Here is a 15669-nt window from a genome sequence, read left to right as displayed (position 1 = left end):
GGGGACATGGGTTCGTGCCCTGGTCCAGGAGGATCCCACATGCCGCGGAGCGGCTGGGCCCGTGAGCCATGGCCGCTGAGCCTGCGCGTCCGGAGCCTGTTGCTCCGCAACGGGAGAGGCCACAACAGTGAGAGGCCCGCGTACCGCAAAAAAAAACAAAAACAAAACACAAAAAACTTTTCTGGAAGTATATAGCCTGAGGAAACAGAAAAGTGGGGCAAATCAGGGGAAAACTGGGATGGGGCTGTGACAGCCTTTGCTAAGGATCCTGGCCCGCTCTACCAGCCGCACATGTAAAGCAGTCCTGAGGCCTTTGGCTCAGCACTTTGGAAAGCGGCACGCTGTAACTATCCTTCCTGCAGGACAGCATAATGGGGATTCCTAAGCCAACCGTTCACCACATCATCACCCCCACTCATGTCTTCCCAAATTACGGAGCAATCATGAGAAATCCTACGACTACACTAACCTTCTTTCTTTCTTCAACACTGCTTCTTTGCGAGTGAAAGCAGGAACTAGGAGGCCAGGTTGTGCAATATTCTCATTCCTTCCTTGAATGCCACTTTTCCAAGTTTATGGCAGTGGCTGTATCCTTTCCTTTTTATGCAGGGTGCATTTTTAGCCCTTTTTAAAAAAACCATCTTCGTATATTTGCTAGATAGTAGAGGAGAGTGATCTGAATTCTCTCCACAACCTTCACCAAGAAATGCATCTTACAATGATTTTAAACATGGCCGAATAATTTCAAACCTTTTATCATCTTAAAACCTAAAGAGTAATCATATTTTTAAAATAGGAAATCAGTTTCTTTACAAAACTGCTAAAACAAAACTTCAAAATCCTTTCGAACAAGAGTGAGAATGGAGTAAAAGACCACAGAAATGGTAAGGACGCTGGAGAAAATGAGTACCTGCCATGGACGGGGCCAACATTACCTGACCAAATACTTATCCTTTGCAGACAATGCCATTATTATCCTCATTTTTACAGGTAGAAAACTAAGGTCTGAGAAGTCTAAATCACTGACTGGCAACCCTGTCTGCAAATGAGAACGACCTGGGCCCAATCCCAGAGACTCATTTAATTATTCTGGGATGGGACTTGGGAATCAAGCCTTTAAACCTCCCCAGGTGGTCCTAATATGCAGCCTGAACTGAGAACACCTGTTTACACAATGCTACAAAGTCCACAACAGCTGACCAGGATTCAAACCTAGGTCAACCTGACTGCCCACTACACAGCATTAACTCCGAACTCTGGAAACAAGTTTTTAAGAGTTTGTTAACTATTGTGACAACTACTCCAAAAGGTCAACAAATATAAAAGAGCTCAAAATATAAACTGTAATGACAGCTTGGTTAATAAGATTACAAGATAAATATAACAAAATTAAAGTAATAAAATAAATGACACAAGTTCAGTCCTGGCTGGAAACATAAAAAAAAGCCTGTTACCTGTCGGAACCTGGGTGAAACTCTGAAAGCAGGGAAGGTCGTCTGCGAAGCTGCTGCTGCTGCTGTTGCTGCAAGAGCTGTGAGGCCTGACTGACTTCGAGATGAGAAGAACGATAATCAGGGACTGCAAACTCCTAGTGGTAAAATAATCATAAACTAATTATTAACCAAGAAGTGAAAAGCATCATGAAACCAAACCCAGGACAAATGAACAAAGGCAGTTATGGTCCACTAAGTATGGAAAGAAGCAGCAATGGTTTCAATCCTTCACTGATTTTACTCTTTCCCATAACCTAAAACAATCAACATTAACTATATATCATTCAAAAGAATTCAAAATGAGATTTCCTGTTCAACCTATATATTTTTTTTAATTTTTAAAAATTTACTTATTTATTTATGGGGACATTGGGTCTTCATTGCTGTACGTGGGCTTTCTCTATTTGTGGCGAGCGGGGGCTACTCTTGGTTGCGGTGCAGGGGCTTCTCATTGCGGTGGCTTCTCTTGTTGCAGAGCACGGGCTCTAGGCTCATGGGGGCTTCAGTAGTTGCAGCACACGGGCTCAGTAGTTGTGGCTCGCAGGCTCTAGAGTGCAGGCTCAGTAGTTGTGTAGTACAGGCTTAGCTGCTCTGCAGCATGTAGGATTTTCCCAGACCAGGGCTCGAACCCGTGTCCCCTGCAGTGGCAGGCAGATTCTTTTTTTTTTTTTTTTTAATATATTTATTTATTTTTGGCTGCATTGGGTCTTTGTTGCTGCATGCAGGCTTTCTCTAGTTGCGGCAAGTGGGGGCTACTCTTCATTGTGGTGCGCGGGCTTCTCATTGCAGTGGCTTCTCTTGTCGCAGGGCACGGGCTCTAGCCTCGCAGGCTTCAGTAGTTGTGGCACATGGGCTTAGTTGCTACGCAGCATGTGCAATCGTCCCAGGCCAGGGCTCGAACCCACGTCCCCTGCATTGGCAGGCAGATTCTTAACCACCGCACCACCAGGGAAGCCCGACAGGCAGATTCTTAACCACTGCGCCACCAGGGAAGTCTCAACCTATATTCGATTTATTCTTCTAATAACATATCACAATAACTCCTAATCTATATTATTCACATAATAAGGTCTCAAACCCTTGTGTTCAATATGAAATCCTAAAAAGCATTCCTATCTTAAATTTAAAATGGGTAAACTGGAAGGGACACAGAAGCCATCTAGTTAAATCCACGTGTATTTACAAATTAAGAAACAGAAGTCCAGAGAATCAACCTGCTAGTTAAGAGTAATAGTTTTTCCATCATTCTAGGTGGGTGTTTTATGTTTGTTTTTCTACTTTTCTTTTGTTGACTTTTTGTTGAAAAGGTCAAAGCTTCTTTTGAAAAGATATTAACAATCACAAACAGATAAACACAGAATTACCAAATAACCCAGGAATTCCACTCCTAGGTATATAGACTAACTAAAAGCGTATGTCCACACACAAAAATTTGTACACAAATTGTCAAAGCAGCATTATTCACAATAGCCAAAAAGAAGACAGAATCCAAATGTCCACCGACTCATACATAGATAAACAGCATGATATATCTGTACAATGGAATAGTATTCGGCCATTTAAAAAAATGAAGTACTAATACATGCTACAAAATAGTTGAACCTAGAAAACATAATGCTAAGTTAAAAAAAAAAAGATTCAGAAGCCACATATGATTCCACTTACATGAAACGTCTACAAGATGCAAATCAAGAGACAGAAGGTAGATTAGTGGTTGTCGGGAACAGAGGGAAGACAGGAATTGCGGCTGACTACTATTATGTATGGGGTTCCATTTTGGGTGATGGAAAAGTTCTAGAATTAAATAATGGTAATGGTAGCCCAGCATAGTGAATATATGAAAAACCACTATATTATACACTTAAAAATGGTGAATTTTATGTTATATGAATTATATATCAACAAAAGTTTAGAAAATCACAAACAGATAAAGTAGAGCTGGCCAGACTGAAACATGGAATAAGACAGGCGGTCCAGAACCTTTCATTAGAAGCAAATAACAGTAAAAAGATTATCTCATACACAGTCTATGAAAATATATCAGGTACAAAGTTGAAAACATAAACAAGAAAAAACACTGAAGACAAAATCATTTTTTAAAAAAAGTATGTCAAAACTCAAAAAATAAAGAATTTACATCCAAAGAAATAGAGACAAGATTAAGTGAAAGTGAAAAAGGTCACAAAAGTATTAAAAATATCCTCAAAAAGAACCAAATAGCAATTAAAGAAAGTAAAAAGTTGATCACTGAAATTAAACAGTAGTAGAACAGACAGAGGTGAAGGGCAAATGCAAGCAAAGACAGGACTGAGGAATTCTCTCGTAACACAGAGCAGCACAAAGATACAGAAATTACAGAAGTTAGAAATGGCAGCTACAGTAAAAGGCTCCAACATTCAATATCCACAGGTGAGAGGCAATATTCTGTGAATAATAGAATAGCATTTCTCAGAAGTTAAAAAAGACACAGACCTCAGATTTAAAACGGCCTAAGAGAAAAGTTGAGCAGATTTAAAAGATTAATCCACACTGGACATATCAAAATCTGAGAAAACAAAAGATGAAGAGAATACTCTACTACTAGTCATAATAAAAAATTGGTTTCCTAGAAAGTGAGAAGGATCATAATAAAAGCAGACTTTTCATCAGCAACACTGAACAGAACGAAACACAAATACATATTCCAAGTTCAGAGGAAAACAAATTTGAACCTACAAATTCAGTAACCAAATCATCGTTCAAGTTTTACGACTACAGACTTTTCAGAATTCCGGAACTCAGAAAATTCACCAGTGACAGTGTCTCTGAAAGAATTCCTAAAGGATGCACCCAGCAAGACAAATGAAGAGTAAGGAGCGAAATGAAAGAAACAACAGTGCACTTCTGCTTCCAGCTATGAGCAAGTAACACTGTCCAAACTACATTCCCACAGTAAACAGCAAAAAAAACCGGACAAAGTGTAGGAATTCCTTTCAGACATCGGACAATAGGCTGCACAGGACTTGACCTCTGAGAAAAGTGACACAAATGGGGGAGTCCTAGCATAATCCAGGCTTTCTGCCTGGAGGTGATTTCCAAACTGCATCCAAACAGTGCTCCAGAATCTTATTCATTGAAGAAGCAACCATACTAGTTTGGGAAAGCCAGATAGAATTTCTGGAGACTTCCAGAGAGGAGGGAGTTACACAGAGAAATATTTCCTGAAATATGAATTTGTGTTCCCTTAAGTGTTTGGCTGAATTCCAATCTGTAATGCATAGGAAGAGCATAGCCCAGTCTTTAAAGGCTGAACTAAGAACAACTTCTGAAGAAAGAACTGTTAGAAGGAATGATAAAACAAACAATTCCCAGAGCTCATACAGGGCCAGACCTCATTCAAATTTCCTCCAGCCAGAGATAAGAAATCTCACTGGATACACGAGATATTCAGTAGATAGCCCAGAAGTGGCAAATTCAGAATTGGAGGATAAATTAGACCTAGAATAAAGACTATTCTAAACTTGCCTTAAGAGTGTTTAAAAATAAAGCTCAAAAGTAACTTCACTGCCTACCAAAAGGAATCCAACCTTCTTTAAAGGAATACAGCAAAATCCAGCAATATTCATATTCTAATCAAAAATTAGAAATCCAATGCCTGCAATGATAATTTCACAGGATGAAATTAACAGTAGGTTGGAAACTGCAGAAGAAAAGATCAGTGAACGTGAAACCATAGCAAAATGAAGCAAATGGGTACAAATTTTCCTGTAGCATAAAATAATATAGGAGTAACTGGTGTCTCAGAAGGAAACTACGAGTAGACAGAAAATATACCTGAAGAAAAAATGGCTGAATACTGCCCAAATTTTATGAAAATGACGAATACACAGAGGCAGGAAGCTCAGTGAATGCTAAAGTCAGTAACATATACATTCAAAAAGCACAACAAAGGCACATCAAAATCAATTGCTGAAAAACACTGATAAAGAGAGAAATCTTAAAAGTAACCAGAGGGGGAAAAAGATATATTTAAATAAACAAAGATAAGGATGAGCAAAGACTTCTGGTCAGAAACCAAACACGTCAGAGTTCAACGAATTACATCTCTTAAAATGCTGAAAGAAAATAACTGTCAACCTAGAATTCTATATCCAGTGAAAGCATTCTTCAAAACTCAAGTTGAAGTAAACTTTTTCAGGTAAATAAAAGCTGCGCAAGTTCACTGCCAAAAGACCTGCACTAAGAGAAATAAATGATGCTCTTCAGGCAGGAAGAAAATGTAGCAAAAGGAAACCTGAATATATACAAAGAAGTGAAAGGAGTCAGAAATCACATATATGTGGGCAATTATATAATAGAAGGGAGAAAATAATATGGACAGAAATCAGTAAAATACAAAAAAAAAGCAAAAAATGGATGAAACTAAAGCTAGTTATTCAAGGAAAAGAATCTATTAAACTGATAAACCTCTAACTAGACTAATAAAGAAAAAAAGGAAAAAAACCCACTTATTAACACAAGGAATGACATCACAACAGATCTAAAAGACACTGAAACAATAAGGAAATAGTATGATAAATCACAGCAATAAATTTAGTATCCTGAACAACAAAATACCCAAACTGACTCAAGAAAAAGTAAAGAATCTGAAATATAACTGTTAAAGAAACTGAGTTAATAATTTATCAGTTAAATTCTTCCCACAAAGAAAATTCTAGGTCCAAATGGCTTAGACTGTATCAAATATCTAAGGAAGCAAACAATACCAATCCTACAATGACTCTTTAAGAAAATACAGGGGGAAGAAACACTTCCCAAGCTAATAACCTTCCTAATGGTGAAAGGCTGAATGCTTTCCTCTTAAGATCAGAAACCAGGCAAGGATGTTCCCTCTCACCCCTTCTATTCAACACTGTACTAGGTATTTTAGCCAGTGCAACAAGGAAGAAAGAGAACAGACATCTAGTTTGGAAAGAGAGAAGCAAAAGCTGTCTTTATTCTCAGGTTACAGGATCACCTACATAGAAAATCCTATGAAATCCATAAAAAAGCAAGTAGAAGTAGCAAGTAAGTTTGCAGGATAGAAGATAAATATACATAGCAGCAATGAACAACTGAAAACTGAAATTCAAAAATAAGTACCAGTAACAACCACATTAAAAATATTACATATTTAAGAATAAATGTGACAACAGATGTACATGACCTGTACACTGAAAACTACCAAACATTACTATGAAAAATTAATGCAGACCTGCAATAAATGGAGAGATATACCATGTTCATGGACAGGAACATTCAAAGTTGTCAATTCTCTCCCAAATTAATTTCTAGATTCAATACAGTCTAAATCAAAATCCCAGCAAGCTTTTTTGTAGACACTGACAAGTTGATTCTAAAATGTGAAGGCGCTAGAATATCCAAAACAACAATTCAGGAAAGAATCACACTACTTAGCTTCAGGGTATTATAAAGCTCTAATAATCAAGACAGTGTGCAGTGCTTTATTAAAAGATTAAATGTTTGTTTACACAGAAAAATCACATTAGTGAGATAAAGAAAGACAAAACATATCAGTGTAGAGAGAACAGAAATATACTCACATATATATGATCAACTGATTTTCAATGAAAATGCCAAAGCAATTCAGTGAGGAAAGGATAATCTTTTCAACAAATGATTTCTAGAACTGAATACCCACATGCAAAACAATGGCTTCAACCCTTACTTCACACCATAAACAAAATGTAATTCAAAATAGATCACAAACTTAAATGTAACAACCTAAAGTTTTAAAGCCTCTAAGAAGAAAACATAGAAGAAAATCTTAGTGACCTTGAGTTTGGCAAAAAACTTCTCAAATATGACACAAAAAGCAAGAAATATTAAAGACAAAAATTAATAAAATGGACTTGATAAGATTAAAAACGTATCTCCCAAGAATACCATAAGAAAAGAAGGCAAAGCTTCTTTATGTAATCTAGTAGACACAGCTAATACATAGATACGTATCTCCTAAACAATTTTATTTGTAATAACCAAAAACTGGAATAAGTGACTGGATAAACAAATTATGGTATATCCATACCCAGCAATAAAAAGAAATTAATTACCAAGATGCGCCAGAACATGGATAAACCTCAAAAGTATTATGGGACAGAAAAGAAGCCATTGACAAAAGAGTTCATGTGAAACTCAAGACAAAGGTAATCTGTTATGACAGAAAGCAGACCACAGTTTCCTGGGAGTTGAGGTTTGTGGGAAGTGGGGGAGGAGGCCTGACCTGGACGGGGCACAAGGGAACTTTCTGGGGTGATAGACATTTTTTTCTTTCTTCATTTTGGTGGTGGTTTTACGGTTGTAGGAATCTTGTCAAAATGTACACAAATAATAAAATTTTATTATACATAAAGTAAATCCCAAAGGCGATTAAAAAAAAAAGAAAGCAGCAGCAACAATAATCTAGGAAATCAGTAATCAGATGAATAGCACTGGGGCAGGAAGGACACACAACCAAAACTCAGCACCTAACCATGTAAGAATCCTCAATCTAGCAGCAGAAAGTGACTTCTTCAACCAAAAATGGACATCTACAAAAAAATGCGACTAATATTATACTTAATAGTGAAAGACTGAATGTTTCCCTAAACAGAAACAAGGTAAGGATGTCCCTTCTCACTTTGTAATCATGACCATGCTTTAAAGGAGTCCTCGGTAGTACCCAGTAGTACTCAACTATATTTGCTGGTAAGCGTGCTTTCTTGTTCTCCAAAATGACCATTTCATCCCTTCCCTTCTCTTTTCTTCAAACCTCTTACACCCCCGTCCCTGGCACACTCTAAGCTGATAATTTCACCTATTTTATTTTTCACAAGGTAAAACAATCATGCAAGCTCATCTTCCTACCATCAAATCTCTCAAGGCAGAGGTTCTTTAATATATCACAAATAATACCAGTAGCTACATAGAGTAAACACACATACAGAAAACCTTAGTACAGGACCTGGCCCTCACTCAAGAGAAGCCAAGTCATCCGGCCAGCTTAATACTCAACCAGAACTTGGCGCATAAACAAAGGTCTTAACTTAGAAACTCTAGGCAATTGATTCTTCTCTATCCATCAACAACTCCTACAATCAGAAGCAGAGACATGTTCACCTCCTAAAATCTGGCATAAACTCACAATAAGAAGATAAATATAATTAATCCCTAACCTTTGGTCCCCCACCTTTGAGAATGGTTCTTGCCATTAAAAATATATATATAACAATTATATATATATAATTGTATTTGGTTTCTGACCAACAAATGTATTAAATGGGAAAAGTAAAGAAAAACACAAAATACGTATGCAACTTGCACAATAGCTGTTCCTTACCTGCTGGTGACGGGTGCTGGGAAAGGTGTACTGAACAGAGTGGGGAGGATAACGACTTTGCTCTGTGCTGAATGCTCCTTGGTTGGGAGGATAACCTGAACTTGACATTATCAGTAAAGAAGTCCTCACCAGGTTGTGAGATCAAGTGCAACAAACAATCATGCTTCTAGGAAATCACCTAAACAGGATGGGGAAAGAAAAGAATTGATAAGTACTAAAGCACCAGGTGTGCTTCCAATAACACAACCATAGCTGCATAAACAAAACCACTATTATCAGTAAAAGCTTTCTCTCATATTACTTACTTAATATAATAGAAGTTACTGGGGCTTTAAAAACATCAATGGGTCTTTTCCTCTACACTTAAAAAAGTTTCTTTAACATATCACAAATAATACCAGTACCTACATAAAGTGAACACACATAAAATCTTAGCTCAGGAGCCAGCACATAGCAACTGCTCAGTAAACATCCTTCTTTCAGTAAATATCTGAAACACAAATATTACATATTGCAAAAACAAAAATCTATGGCTGTAAATTTGGGGGTTGTGAAAAAGTCAACTGTTAAAAGGATTCAAGAGTATTCATAAGGTAAGCATTTGTGCAGAAGAAATATTGTCTTTATTAAATAATTCTGCCCCAAAATGGCAGCCTAAGAAGGCATTAGGGATAGAAAAGCTTTCAAGGAAGAACAAAGTGAGCCTATCACTTCAAGAAAAACAACTGCCAAATTTTTTTTGAAAATGAGGATTTTGGAAAAACTTCCATCTGTCACCATGAGCCTGACGGCTTCCCCACATTTAAAGATTTTTCTGGCAAGACTGGTGGTGGTATTAACAAGTGTGATATTACATAATGACATTTGAAGATCTGCATAACTCAATGAATCAATATTTTCCAAATGACCAATACAGAATTACAAAATAAGGCGTAAATGAAATATTTATTTAAAGTACAAAACATTTTACCACAGGTAAATAAATAGGCGCAAGACAAACCAATAAATGTTTAATGTGACAGAATATGAAAGGTTTACTAATATGGTTTCAGATTCTACACAGTAACTAACCTTTAAAAATTTACCATTTGTCTGGTTTGGGTGTGATATCAAAGAATATCCCCAATTATGTTAAAAGGCTATTAAAATACCCCCTCCCTTTTCTAAATACATGTCTACCTGAGGTTAGCTTTTCTCCATAAACGTCCATCAAAACAACATACTGGGGCTTCCCCTGGTGGCACAGTGGCTAAGAATCCGCCTGCCAGTGCAGGGGACACAAGTTCGAACCCTGGCCCGGGAAGATCCCACATGCCGTGGAGCAACTAAGCCCATGAGCCACAACTACTGAGCCTGCGCTCTTGAGCCCGAGAGCCACAACTACTGAGCCGCGAGCCACAACTACTGAGCCCGCACACCTAAAGCCCATGCTCCTCAACAATAGAAGCCACCACAATGAGAAGCCCACGCACTGCACCGAAGAGTGGCCCCTGCTCGCCGCAACTAGAGAAAGCCGCGCACAGCAACGAAGAACCAAAGCAGCCAAAAATAAGTAAATAAAATAAATTTATATATATAAAAAAAAACATATTGCAAGATTGAAGCAGAAATGAGAAACAAGCTACCTTCTTTTCAGATACAGAAGAGGTCTGCCAAAATGTAAAACAATACCACTCTTCTCATCAAATTTTTTGTCATATTTTGGAAAATACTTATTAAAATGTTATTTACGTTAAGATTTGGGTTTATATTATTTTTAAATAAATATCTTTTAAATTTCCCCATCTTAGTATCTAATATGGTAAATATCAACACATATAACCCACATAAGCAAAAGCTCTTTGGAGTCCCAAATAATTTTTAAGAGTATAAAAGGAGTCTTGAAGCCAGAAAGTTTGATGACCACTGGCCTAGAGAATCAGGCCATCTTCAGATTGACTAGCATGAGTGCCCTGCAGAGGCAGGTCACACCAGGTCTCTGCACTCCTTCTACCCTGCACTCCTAGAAACTCTGGCCCTGTTATGGTGTGGCTTTGACATGATGTTTATGTCAAGTGAACTACTCTACTGGACCCGGGTTGTACCAATCAGATCCCCCTCCAGGAATCTGAATTGAGAACATTAGCTATTGCGAAGTGGCCGGAGTAGGAGTCAAGGTGAGCCAGAGCATGTGCCAGAGAAGTTACAGGGGAGCAGAGGACGCCAGTGCAGACACAGACCAGAACAGGAGCAGAGAAGTGGAGCCCAGAGACCTCAAAGGCCCTCTGAGACACACTGGGAACTGCCTAGGCTCACACTCCTTGAATCAACCCCCAGAGAAGGTGCTGTATTTCTTTCTTTCTCCTTGGATACCTGTTAAACGGCCTACATAGTCTCACAGTAAGTCCTCTTTGCTTAATACAGGTGGAGTAGGTTTCTACATCTTAGAATCATGAGATCTCAAGTTAAGTCCCAAAATAACTATACAAACCTTGAACAATCCAAATGTCACGTCCATCAACGAAGGAACAGATAGATAAAATCAGGTATATTCATACAAGGGAATATTATTCTGCCACAAAAAAGAACAAAGCACTGATATACGCTACAGCTTAGACAAACTCTGAAACATATGCTAAGTAAAAGAAGCCAATCATAGTGACTGATGATTCCTTTCATATGAAAGTCCAGAACAGCCAAATCCATAGCGACAGAAAGTAGATTAGTGGGCGCTTAGGGATGGTGGGGTGGGTGGAGGAATAGTAGGTGATGGCTAAAGTGTATGCGGTTTCTTTTGTTGTTCACTGTCGTAAAATACACATAACATAAAATTCACCATTTTAGCCATTTTTAAGTGTACATTTCTGTAGCATTATGTACATTTACATTGTTGTGCAACTATCACGCCATCCATCTTCAGAGCATTTTCATCTTCCCCAAAAGAACCTCTACACCCAGTAAACATTAACTCTCCATCCCCTCCCCCAGCCTCTGGAACCACCATTCTACTTTCTGTCTCTATGGACTTGACTGCTCTAAGGACCTCATATAAGTGGAATCATATGAGTCACCAGTCCTTTTGTGACTGGTTTATTTCACTTAGCAGAAATCTTCAAGGTTTATCCATGTGTTAGCATGTATCAAAATTCCCTTCCTTTTTAAGGCTGAATAATATTCCATTGTATTGGGGTTTCTTTTTGAGGTCATGAAAATGTTCTAAAATTGACTGTAGTGGTATCTGCACATATCTCTAATATATTAAAAACCACTGAATTGTACAATGTAAATGGATGAATTTTAAGGTACATAAATTATATCTCAATAAAGCTTTTTTAAAAAAATTACCTAGCCAAAATCAAACAAGCAAAAAAACTATACAATGCAACCACAAGATTTAAAAACAACTGTGCTGGGGCTTCCCTGGTGGCGCAGTGGTTAAGAATCCGCCTGCCAATGCAGGAGACACGGGTTCGAGCCCTGGTCCGGGAAGATCCCACATGCCATGGAGCAACTAAGCCCGTGCACCACAACTACTGAGCCAGCGAGCCACAACTTCTGAAGCCCGTGTGCCACAACTACTGAAGCCCACGTGCCTAGAGCCTGTGCTCTGCAACAAGAGAAGCCACCACAATGAGAAGCCTGCGCCCCGCAACAAAGAGTAGCCCCCACTCACTGCAACTAGAGAAAGCCCGCGTGCAGCAGCAAAGACCCAATGCAGCCAAAAGTTAAATGAATAAATAAATTTATTAAAAAATAAATAAAAACAACTGTGCTGCAGTCCAAGTTGACATATTCCATAGTTCACGAATTCTAATACCCACATGTTCATACCTTAAAAACTCTGAAGTCAATATCCATCCCACAATCACTAGCATTTTATGGTTTCATGAGTAGTACTTTTCCTTTCATCTTAGAGATAAATAACAGTATCTTATAAGCAAAGACATCTTTTTGCTGAAATACAGTATTAGAGAGTTACTGCATCCAGTCTTAGGTTTCTGTCCTAAATCTCTCTCCAGAAAGCTTTTTGTCTCTTTAATTTGTTCCTTGACGCTTAGGATAAGGCAAGAAAATTAAGGACACTGATATTCCCAAAGTGATTTCCAATCTGAGGTCCTTCAAAAGACCAGGTAACGTGTGCAGGACTTTCAAGAAACCTAACAGAAACATATACAAACAAGGGACAGAGGACACCCTCCTAAGCACAACCCCCAAAAGCACAAAAAACAAGATTGTTATCTTTGACAGAGAAAAAATTTTTCTGTAAAACAAAGACACCCTAAAATCGCAAACCGCAAACCAGAAAAAGCACAACAGCAAAATTGTGATATACATATACATATGTATCTTACAAATCAATAAGAAAAAATGATCGCAACAGAAATATAAGACATGACAGAAATATGAGATTAACAGAGGAAATAAAATTAATGAAGTCAACTTCAATAATGACAGAAAAGTAAAACAAAGAAACTGGCAAAATATTAAAAAATAATGCTTAGTGTCTGGTGAGGGTTTAGAGAAAAAGGTACTGTTTCACACATTACTGGTGTGTATGTAAAATGGGTACAAATTGCTTTCTAAAAAAGAATGGCAATTTATACAGCATCAGCCTTGAAAATATGCATATCCTCTACCACGGCAATTCCACTTCTAGGAATTCATTTGGTTATTCAATACAGATATATCCAAAAATGAATGCCTGAGGATGTTTCTCAAGGAACTGTCCTAAATATCCAATACACAAGCTCAGAAAATTGTTTTTTAAGAAATTTAGCTAATGAAAAATTTTACTTAGAACATGCCACAAAAAAAGTTCTTATAAATGAGAACATTTTGTTTTATATAAGTATGATTTGTATAAACCACTACTTCTCTATTTTTCATGTGTCTATCACATCTTCACAAGACTTCAAGGCCAAAGGCAGAAATATCAATGTACGTATTCAGTTAACATCTACTGAACAGTATATACTGTGTGTCAACAGCTCTAAACAGCTCTAAATGTTGGCATCTTATCTTGAGGTGACGTAGACAATAAGTGACCACAAAATACTATGATAAAGTGCTATAAATAAAACAGGATGGGAGAAGGGAAAGGGAGACATGTCTGGCAGGTAGAAAGCCAATCTCAGCTAGGACGACCGTATGCCCCAATTTCCTGAAACAGACCCAATTTACAACTACTATCCCAGTGCAGTTATTAAGTATGCTCCATTTCCTTCTCAGAACGGTCCCAGTTTGGGTAATAAATTATATTCTAAGATGACTTTTGAGCCAAAGCCTTGAAAAGACAAGAGCATTCCATGGAGAGAAACTAGAGAAGCCCTAAGGCAAAGCAAGGATGCTGAGGGGGAGTGAGGGAGAGGGTGACTGAGGCCAGGCCTGAGACTGCGTGGCGGAGACTGCATGGGGTTCTGCTGGTGTGTGACCTTACGTTACAAATATTTTCTTTCAGCATTCATAACTTGTTTTGTCTTTCTGAAGACCTTCTCTACCCCAAAATTTTCAAATATTCTTCTACTTTCCCCTCTTACACTTCTTAAAGTTTTTTAATACATTTAGCTCCTTAATCATCTAAATTTTTTTTCTAAAGAATGGTAAGGTAGGGGTCTAGATGTATTTTCTTTACTACTTGATAGTTAATTATCCAAACAAAACTCTTACTAAACATGTCTGCCTTTCCACACCGATCTGAAATGTGAATCATTCTTATTACAACCCAGCAATTTCAGGATATACCCTAGAGAAACTCACATGTACATACAAAAGGATATTTATTGCATCAGTGCAATAGGCAAATTTGAAGACAGCTTAAATTCCATATTCATATGATAAAATACTATACAGCAGTTACAATGAATAAACTACAGCTATGTTTCAATACATATAAACCTCAAAAAAAGTAAAGCTTGGTGAAAACAACTTGTAGAATGATACATATGTTCGAAATACAGAAAACAATACTATATATTATTGACACACGGCTTAAGTTTTCTTTTTTCTTTTTCATCATCTTAAGGGATTTGGGAAGAGCAAAATTCAGTGCGCCAACTTGATCCAAATTCCTACCCAGCTAGGCTTAGAAAATAAAATTTTCTAGAGAACTGCCATTCAATCTAACCTTAAAAGAAAACTTAAGAGAAAGCAACTTTTAAAATGTTACCATCCTTACTACTACTCACTGCACTGTTCCTGCTGTCCCAGCAGCAGCCAGGGAAGGGGTGAGAAGAGGGCCAACGCCTCCCAGACTGCTTCCTGCCTGCTCCCCGACAAGGCCCAACTAACAGCGCTTTCGACCAGGAATCTGAAGCACAGAGAAATTCAATCATTTCTCTATGTCACAAAGTTGTCAGCGGCAAAAATGGGAGAAGCTAGTGTTCTCTGTGATGCTGTGCAGCTTTCTCAGCAGGTAGTGAGCTACTCTGAGGGGCTGAGATGTGCGGTGAGACCACCCATCAAAACCACCAAGGGGCTTCCCTGGTGGCGCAGTGGTTAAGAATCCGCCTGCCAAGGCAGGGGACATGGGTTCAAGCCCTGGTCCGGGAAGATCCCACATGTCGCGGAGCAACTAAGCCCGTGTGCCACAACTACTGAGCCTGCACTCTAGAGCCCACGAGCCACAACTACTGAGCCCACATGCCACAACTACTGAAGCCCGCACGCCTAGACCCGTGCTCCACAACGAGAAACCACCACTCGCCGCAACTAGAGAAAGTCTGCACAAAGCAACAGAGACCCAACACAGCCAAAAATAAATAAAATAAATGTTAAAAATAAATAAATGAATAAAAATAAACCATTCCTTCCTACTAATTAAAACAAAACAAAAAAACCACC

General features: G+C 38.2%; 1 protein-coding gene across 11 annotated transcripts in view; it reads right to left on the bottom strand.

Moving 5' to 3' along the window:
* The window catches only part of NCOR1 (nuclear receptor corepressor 1), a 141924-nt gene that overhangs the window by 111777 nt on the left and 14478 nt on the right, over window positions 1-15669 (bottom strand). For all 11 annotated transcript variants that reach the window (XM_024753426.1, XM_024753421.1, XM_024753463.1 and 8 more), the window contains exons 2-3: window positions 8851-9028; window positions 1455-1588 (exon numbers count right to left, since the gene is read on the bottom strand). In XM_024753426.1, coding sequence (XP_024609194.1) covers window positions 1455-1588; window positions 8851-8958 — 242 coding nt within the window. In that variant the 5' untranslated portion in view covers window positions 8959-9028. The remainder of the gene's footprint in view (window positions 1-1454; window positions 1589-8850; window positions 9029-15669) is intronic.

Source organism: Neophocaena asiaeorientalis, unplaced genomic scaffold (assembly GCF_003031525.2).
Source record: "Neophocaena asiaeorientalis asiaeorientalis breed wild unplaced genomic scaffold, Neophocaena_asiaeorientalis_V1.1 scaffold540, whole genome shotgun sequence".
In the NCBI taxonomy this organism is placed as follows: domain Eukaryota; kingdom Metazoa; phylum Chordata; class Mammalia; order Artiodactyla; family Phocoenidae; genus Neophocaena; species Neophocaena asiaeorientalis.
Note: the sequence above shows the minus strand (reverse complement) of the source record. Positions and strands in the feature narration are given on the sequence as shown.